This window comes from Malurus melanocephalus, unplaced genomic scaffold, assembly GCF_030028575.1.
Source record: "Malurus melanocephalus ecotype Western Australia unplaced genomic scaffold, MMel_1.1 scaffold_675, whole genome shotgun sequence".
NCBI lineage: Eukaryota > Metazoa > Chordata > Aves > Passeriformes > Maluridae > Malurus > Malurus melanocephalus.
The window spans coordinates 279,292-288,737 of NW_026623907.1; the positions used below are offsets into that span (position 1 = coordinate 279,292).

The following is a 9,446-nucleotide window of genomic DNA, read 5'->3' on the forward strand; positions in this document are numbered from 1 at the left end:
AAGTCTGGAGAAGAACTGCCAGGAACACTCCACAATTCCAACTGTGCCTGATGCTGTGCTAATTCCAAACTCAGGTTATCCTCACCCACGTTGGTCCCAGCTTTGCATTGTATTTGCATCAGACAGCATTGTATTTTTGCACAATTTGTAAAGCTGCGAGGTGCCTTGGAATTATAATTAAATAGATTTTAACTCTCTCGTTTCAGGCTAGAAATCTTCATACAGGAGAACTGGCTGCTGTAAAAATAATCAAGTTAGAGCCCGGTAAGTTTTACATTCTTTCCTGTATTTTTGAGTCGCATTTTCATTTTTTCCAAGTGTTTATTTTCACCCACTGTGAAKTTCTAGACGAAAGAAGTGTTTGGGTTTTCTGTTTGGTTTTTTTTTTTTTTTGCAGTTTCAGTGGTTAGATGACAGGAAGCCCTGCAGGATGTACCAATGCTTTTGACTGTGTCCTGCTCATTATTTCCTTGTTTGCTCTTATCTGCCTGATCAATTGCTGAGTAAAGAGATGTTGCAATTACAATGTGTTGTTCGTACAAAGAGAAGATCAGGGCCAGATGGTAAATTGGGAGTTCTGAGACAGCGAGGAGCTGGTGGGCTGTGGGAGCTGAAAGGGGGAAGGGATCAGGCAGTGATGCAAATTCTCACCCAGAGCCCTGTGCTTGTTATTGTGTCATCTGTTCTCCTACTGTCACCTCCCCCTGGAGTTTCTGCCACTTCTCCTAAAAGCAGGAGACCCAGGAGATCTCCCTTGATGCCCAGGAGATTTGCTGAGCTGAAGCTTTACCTGAGTCCTGCATCTGAAATTGTGTTSTGAGTGGAARTCACAAARCCCTGYAATGGTTTGTGTTGGAAGGATTTGAGTTGGAAGAGAACTTAAAGGYCATCCATTGCTGAAGGGYMTGAGGGGAGGGTTAATTTTTATTTCTGTGCAGAAAAAGAGATGGGTTTGGAGGCTTTGGTGGAAGAAATGTGGGGAGACCCAGGGAAAGAGTGAAAACCACTGTCTCTGTGTGACTGGGACTGCTCACCTGCCCTGGGCAGAGCAGGGCTGGGTTCATTAGGTGGATTGCATTGATTAGGCTAATTAGGCAGTGGAACTGCAGTGGGAACACAGTGGGAATTCCTCAAACTCAGTGTGAAATGCTGTGGCTGTAGTTTGGGGCAGTGGAGAGCAAAGCAGGGCTGTGATGGGGCAGATCGATGCTTTAGTGACCAAAAAAGACAGGATTAACCCACTGCTGCCATGGTGAGAAGCTTCCTCCAGCTCTGTGTCACTGCAGCTGGTCCAGATGAAGTTCATGTGGTTTTATTCTGAATTTAAAGAGCTGTTCTGAAAGCTGAAGTGGATCAGAGCCCCAGTTCTCTGTGGATAGAAGGGAGGCAGGAGCAGGATCCTGCCTTTCCTTGGTGCTGCTTAAGCACTGCAGTGATAAATGCAACCCTGGCCCAAAGCCTGAGAACCCCATTTTAATTAGCACTGATGACCATGTCTTCCATTTAATTATGTTGGTCTGATTGCCACAGGGAAGCTGTTTCTTCGAGTTTGTTTGGTTTGGTTTTTTTGAATCCATCTTCTTTCAAATGTTGCCAACCTGATCTCCATCCCTAGCATGTACACCCACAGCCTCTTGGCAGGGATCTTGTTGGGTGTTTTGTTTTTAAGGAGGGTTCACAGCATTTATTTAATCATTTACTCCTTTTTAGTTCTCATGTTTTTTTAAAGAAATAAATAATTGTCTGTTCCACGTTTTAATGTTCTGACTTATAAAGGGTTTTAATAGTTCTTTAAGACTGTAAATTGCAGGGCATTATCAATTGCTGCACCAGATTGGTGTCAGGAGCTGTTTGAATTACTGAGAAGGGCAGCCCCTCCAAACACCAGCACATAGAGCACAGCTGGAAAAAAAAATGATAATAAATTCTCTGAGTCACTGGAGAAATAGGCTTGTGAGTTATACAAAGCATTTTCTGGAGAGGAGGAGGAGGAGGTGTCTCATCGATGGGAATTAATTAGCAGATGGAAAAATAAGAGCTCCAAACTCAGCGCTTGATTAATACCCAGACAGGAGGATTGGGAGCAGGAGACAAAAGGCTCTGAAGCAGAGAGTGCTCCAGAGGAGGTGAGGAATGTGTTGAATGGAAGCTGAAGGAACTGCACACAATGAAATGGCAGGATGTGGGGAGAGTCAGGATGCTGCTGACATGGCAGGGGGCAGTCCTGCTTTGTTGCTGTTCCTCCCTCATCTGCAGGTACGGAGTGAGCAGGCAAAGAGACTCCAACTTTTATTTCATCAGCTTTTACCTTTGTTTCTTCTCCAGACAAAGGAAACAAACTCAGCAGTGAAGGTTGCTGTCACTGATTTATTTGGATTTGGGGCAGCACACTAGGTCTGCTCCCACAGTCACTCGAGCTGTATTGCTGGAGTCAAAATAGTGTTTTTCCCTTTTTTTTTTTGGCATAGACTTTGGAGAGCATTAGGCAAAAGTATTATGGCACGCTAATGACATTTCCCAGCATTCCCTGAGTACAAATGCTTCAAATAATTTGGGAGCCAATTCTATTTCAGAAACTAATCCAACTGTACTCAGCAGCGTCRCAGCCAAAACTGTCTGAAACACTAAAGCCTCTTCCTTCTATGGCTTTAGCAGATGAATCGAGGGGAGACTCAACACAAAGAGGGAACTATTTGCCAGTGGAGTTTTCAGCCATGGAACTTTCTCCTCAGGAGAAAATCATAAAAAATATTTTTTAATATGCTAATGTCTGTTTTAATACTGCTGGTGTGATCAGTAATGCCCTCGGAGTGCTGGTGTGATCTGTCGTGCTCTGAACCTTCTGCAGAGAATCTCACTGCTGGGTTGGATTTTTTTTTTTTTTGTTCCAATAATTGCATTTTCCATGTGAAATCCCAGAAATAGCCAGTGACCTGTTTCAAGTTGGATCATAAAGTGGCCGTGGGGCTGCAGAGTCATCCAGAGGTTGTGCTGTTGTGCTTGATGAGTTCTGAGCCAGCTCTGGTTGCTGAGGTGGGTGTTGATCCCATGGTTCAGGTCAGGAAGGTGATTTTCCACCCAGGAGCTGATTTAGGCCAYGGGGCTGATTTAGGATCAGTTTGGGGTCTGGTCCCTCTGCACCACGAGAACAGCTCAGCAGAGCTTGAGGACCGAGGCAAAGCAGCCTCATTTTCCACATAATAAATTCCCCAAAGATGACATGAGCTGTGGAGAAGAACCAGCCTGAGGCTGATTTAAACTAACCCTGAGGCTGATTTAAACTAACCCTGAGGATGATTTAAACTAACCCTGAGGATGATTTAAACTAACCCTGCTGGGCTTCAACCACTGTTGGCAGCACCCGGGGTTGGAGAAATAGAAGAAATATGAAAATAACTCCTCATTACTGCACACACCTTGTGGTGTGGTCGGGTTTGGGGTCGTGTCTGGGGTCAAATGCCTGAGGTTCCAAACGTTCCAGAGCCATCAAAGCCTGGCCATGGTCTGTGTGTGCCATTCCATGGCCCACGTGGTGCTGCCACAACCTCAGAGCTGCTCAGCCTTTCTTTGGAGCAGACAGAGCAAAGCAGAGGCAGTGTGGATTTAAATCCAGAATGCCCAGCATTTTARTTAATTTAACTTTTCAAATGGGGTCAGATTTTACTTTGCATCCTTATGATGTGAAGTATCACTTTATCCACTGCTCTCAAGAAATGTGTGGATCAGAGCAGGATCCAGGTAGTTCAAGTTTTCTCTTCAAACACAGAGTTTCTTGGATTGGGGAGGGTCAACAGAAGAGTTGTGGTGGGGGAAGGAAGTAGGGAAGAAGCTGGAAGGTCACACATTTTAGTTGGAAAGTGTGGCACTTGGGGTGAATCAGGGGAAGATGTCGTTTGGTGAAATACATCAAGAAAAAGAGCAATAGTGAAGAGCAGAGGGGAGATGAGGGACTGAAATGTGCAGCAGTGAGTAGGAAAGGAAAGGAGAGAGAAGAAGAAAGTGCTGAGAGAGAGGAATTGCAGAATTCCAGAATCCCAGAATGGTTTGGGTTGGAAGGGACATTAAACCCCATCCCATTCCACCCCTGCCATGGGCATGGACACTTCCCACTGTCCCAGGGTGCTCCAACCCAGCCTTGGACAGATCCAGGGGCATCCACAGCTTCTCTGAGCAATATCAGTTACTGTTGRCTGCCCATAAATAACACCCAAATAGGGCAGAAGAGAAAATCCACAGGGAAAYAGTTCTGATTTTAGACCAACCCAAACTCTCCTGTGCTCCGTACTATGAGCTCGTGGCAGCACAACCCAGTCAGGAATATTTTCTATCAGCAGAGAGATAATGAGGACCATCAGTGGTTAGCAGTTGGCAGCTCCGTGCCCAGCAGGAAAATCTGCTGGTGGAAACATCACTGTTTCCAAAGAGCTGTTTCCTGCTGGGAATCAAATTTCTGAGTTTCAAGTTTGGGCAATTGAAATTCTTTCTGTCAGACTGCAGGTTTCCATGAGTCCCGTGGAAAGCAGCTTGGATAAAAGAGCATATAAATAACCTAAATATAAGATATGGCTAAAACAGGATGAAAAATCCTGCATTTTGGGGAAGCCATCCCTTTCATCAGCACAGCCTGGACCTTTCTGAGGTTCAGGAGAGTGGTTTGGAGTGAAGGATTGGGATTTGTGGAGCACAGAATGTTGGGAAGTCAGCACTGAGTGTTGCTTGGCTGTGGGGTTTGTGGACAGGGGCAAATTGTTGTCATTCCCTTATGGATTCCTCTCCTTTTTTGGGAACTCGGGTTGTTGTGAAATAAGAAATGTTTGAGGAATGGTCCCAGCAGAGGCTGCAGTGGTGAGACCCTGCTCTTGGTCCTTCAGTGTCCCTCCAATCCTGTTGGTAAATGTTATCTCACTTTTAAATGACAAATTTTAATTGTAGTGTTAAAAATCCCAATTCTTCATGATACTATTATTAAATGTATAAATATAAATAAATATCCTAAAAATAATAAAAATTAATATACAAAATATATACTAAATGTACTAAATATATATTAAATATACTAGAAGTATATACTAAATATAATACATACTATAACTATATACTATAAATATATACTATAAATATATACTATAAATATATACTATATATACTAAATATACTAAATATATACTAAATATATACTAAATATACTAAAAATACATTCTAAATATAATATATACTAAATATATACTATGAATATATTCTAAATATACTAAATATATACTCAATATACTATAAATATACACTAAATATAATCTATACTAAATATATGCTGTAAATATATACTAAATATACTAAAATATATACCAAATATAATATATTTAGTATACTAAATATACTAAATATATACTCAATATACTATAAATATACACTAAATATAATCTATACTAAATATATACTGTAAATATACACTGTAAATATATACTAAATATACTAAATATATACGAAATATAATATATTTATACTATAAATATATACTAAATATACTATAAATAAATAAATATACTAAATAAATATAGTATAATTACAGTATTCAAAATCCCAGCACAGGATGCCTGGAGAGGTTTGTGAGGGTCTGACATCTTCAAATGTGCCTCTGTCTCTCCCTCTGGTGACATTGGGATGTCCCTGAGTGCCATCACTTTCTCCTCCTGGCTGCCTGTCCCTCCCTCTGCTCCCATGCAGCACCAGCCCTGTGATGCAGAATAAACCAATTTAAAACAGAAAKGAGGAWTTYTYYCCCCCAAGAAGGAGCCTTTTGGACAGCAAAAGGATTCACAGCTCTTTCCAGGGGGAGTTGTGACAAGTGACCTGGGGACTAATTGCAGGATGGGACCACTCAGAGCAGTGGAGCTCATGAAAATATGTGCAGGAATCAATTTGACTAAAAAACATTGGGATCAGGAATGCCCAAAAACCTCACAGTGCAGTGTGACAGAGCCATCAGAGCCTTCCTGTGCTGCAGGATCAGGGGTGCACATCGTCTCTGTCTAGGAAAACATGGCAGGATCTCTGGGCATTCCAGCTCTGCATGGAATTATAAAATCATGGAATGGTTTGGGTTGGAAGGGACCTTCAGTCTCATCCAGGGACATCTCCCACTGTCCCAGGGTGCTCCCAGCCCCAATGTCCAGCCTGGCCTTGGGCACTGCCAGGGATCCAGGGGCAGCCACAGCTTCTCTGGGCACCCTGTGCCAGGGCCTCCCCACCCTCCCAGGCAGGAATTCGTTCCCAATATCCCATCCATCCCTGCCCTCTGGCAGTTTGAAGCCATTCCCTGTGTCCTGTCCCTCCATCCCTTGTCCCCAGTCCCTCTCCAGCTCTCCTGGAGCCCCTTTATGCCCTGGAAGGGGCTCTGAGCTCTCCCTGGACCCTTCTCTTTTCCAGGTGAGCACCCCCAGCTCTCCCAGCCTGTCACACAGGATCATTCACATCTCTCCATGTGCCACCAGTTTTTGATCTCCCATTTAAATACAGATTTATCACTGATTTATCCTGGAATGGGCTCAAATGTCACCCTGCAGTGACAGAGCTGTGGGTTCCAGCATCCCCTCCCTTCCAGCTGGGAGCAGGAGGAGAATATTCCATTGTGGGGTTGCTGTGTGTCCCACCTGCCCCTTGGAAAAATGACAGAATGGAGGAGAGGTGCAGGGACAGAATAGAGGAGGTGCAGGGACTCAGCCCCTGCAGCAGCTCCCTGAGGGATATTCCCTTCCAAAGTGTCCCACATCCCAAAAACACATGACACAAAACCAAATTTTTCCTGTCCCCTATTATTTACATTGAGTTCTGATGCCTAAACTATACACTATGGATATTTTGTCATCTTTGCTCTTATTCTTTTATCTTCTTCTCAATTAATTCTTCTTATCTTCTTTTCTTTTCTCCAAATTCTGGCTGATTTTTTTTCCYGCTATCCAAGAATATTTAATTTCTGTCCCATTCCAGTGTCTGTTGCCAAGATTAATACTCCAGCTGCCTGGAAACTCTGAATTCCTTTGTTTTGTATTCATTCTTGTCATCTTTGAGCAACTCTACCATCTTCTCTCCTATCTCTCTGTCTCATCTCTCAGAATAATTTCCTACATGTTTTAGCCAAACTTTTCTCATGGATAACTTCTCTTCTTTCCATCTTTTTGCTGCTTCCCCATCAGCTCCCTGTCTTCCTTTTGCTTTCTATTCCAAATTCTCTTTCMCCCCCTTTTTCTGTAGGTAATCCCCATTTTTTGCATGAATTCTTCATTTATTAAAGGCAAATCATGAKATCATCTTTGCTGTGTCCCTCTACTACAAACAGGATCATTCTAAGTCATTCCTGGTGGGGTTTTGGGTTTGCTTTTCTTCATTGTTTCTTTTTTTTCATTTGTGGGAAATCTCCCAGATTCCCATCCCTTCCCGTTCACTGCTGTGATATTATTCCAGCAGGAAAACCTTTTCAGCTGTACAGAGAATGTGTCTGAAGGCAATTTGAGCCCATTGCTGATTGTGCTGTTACAAAGCTGGAGAGGGATTATCCCTTCTCCCRTTTCCCTGTTATCTTTTCTGTGCATGAAGATAAATGGAAGAGGTCCACTGGATTGGAAGAGGTCACAGGAATTTGGCATTGGACCCTCTGAATTCATGGACAGCTGGAAGTGGATGGAGATGGAATTTTTTTCTCAGTGTGGGGTGGGAGGATTTTGCTTTTAAAATTGTTTAGATTTGTGTGTCTTGAAAATACTTGAGTAGTTTGAAAATGCTCCAGTTGTTTGTGAGAATTCAACTATTTCCCTTAGGAAGTTTGTTGAAGAAATGGGARGAATGAATCCATCAGATYGAAAYTCAAATTAAAGGATCTTMTAAAAATGAGGGAGRGGGACTTGGGTCRAGGGCCTGGAGGRACAGGRTGAGAGGGAATGGCTTTAAACTGAAGGAGGGTAGATTTAAGTTAGATATTAGAATAKAATAGAATATTAGGATATTAGAAAATAATTYCTGGCTGKGAGGGWGGKGAGGCCCTGGCACAGGGTGCCCAGAGAAGCTGTGGCTGCCCCTGGATCCCTGGCAGTGYCCAGGGCCAGGTTGGATGGAGTTTGGGGCACCCTGGCACAGTGGAAGGTGTCCCTGCCATGGATGGGGTGAAATGAGATGATCTTTAAGGTCCTTCCAACCCAAACCATTCCATAATTCCCTAAACTCAAAAACCCTTCACTCACAGGGATCATTTAGAAGCAGGATGTGTGAATCCAAGCAAAGCTTTAGCTGCAGAGTAACCCCTAAACCAGGCCCAGTGTGATATCTGTGCTAAATTTATGAAGTCGTGTTGCCTTTTCCCTCCTTTATTGGTTAAAAAAATTACTAATGATGTTTATAAAAAGCCTCTTGACATTTTAAACTYCTCTACTACTGTTTTCCTGCCCCAGTGAAGTGTTCCTCCACATAATTCAACATCAAGAAGCCCTTGAGGATTTAGTTAAATCAGTCAGGGGTGGATTTTTGCGAGTGGGTTCTCTTCTACCTTCATATTTTGTAGTTATTTTCTTAAATAAAAATCTGGCATTCCTTGAGATATAAATGTTGGGATAATTTCTTTTCTAAAACACTGGGACTTCTTTTGCCAGCAACACTGTTCTCAGGGAAGCTGCCTCAAAGCACAGCAAATATAAACATCTATTTCCAAAGAGGTTATTAAAAAATATTAGCTGTGTTGTTACTTAAATAAACACATGAAGAATTCAATTTACAGCAGCGCTCGAGTCCTCTTGGACTTGTCAAAATGGTCTAAATTAAAGGGARCAGGATAAAGCACTTTGTTTTCTGGATTGGACATCCCTGGCTTTAATATAGGAGGGAATTTTCCTGGGGAAACCTTAAACAAAAATAAACATCCCAGAATAATTTGGGATGGAAGGGAYTTAAAGATCATCCCAATCCACCCCTGCCATGGGCAGGGACACCTTYCACTGTCYCAKGGTGCTCCTCACYCTCACAGTGASAATTTCTTCCCAATATCCCATCAAAATATCCCTTTCTTTCAGCTTAAAGCCATTCCCTCTTATCCTTCCATGCCAAAAGATGAATGAAATTAATAATATGTAAAATATGAAGGCAGGGTTTGAGCTCTGGACTCTGGGGAGAACATCCTCTGCTCGGCAATTCTCTCAAGGAGATTTGTTATCTACATAAATATAAATTGCATTCCTGAAATTATTGCTGTTTTAATTTATGAAAGCTTTCCCTTTTATGTTAAAGTGGCATGAACATGCCAGGCTATTGCTTTGCTTACAGTAGATTTTTCTGTCAATTTTTTTTTCCCAAAGGTTTTTTTTTTCCTTTTTCCAAAGGATTATTTTTTTCCTTTTTCCAAAGGATACTTTTTTTTGTGCCAATGTGCCCAAGTGTCCTCACCCAAAACCACCCTCCTGACGAGA

At 42.4% G+C, this 9,446-nt stretch overlaps 1 protein-coding gene across 1 annotated transcript in view; it reads left to right on the forward strand.

Annotated features, from left to right (window-relative positions):
* The window catches only part of MAP4K5 (mitogen-activated protein kinase kinase kinase kinase 5), a 54,666-nt gene that overhangs the window by 19,163 nt on the left and 26,057 nt on the right, over window positions 1-9,446 (forward strand). Inside the window, exon 3 of the mRNA XM_057384010.1 lies at window positions 207-264. Within this exon, the coding sequence (XP_057239993.1) occupies window positions 207-264 (58 nt within the window). The remainder of the gene's footprint in view (window positions 1-206; window positions 265-9,446) is intronic.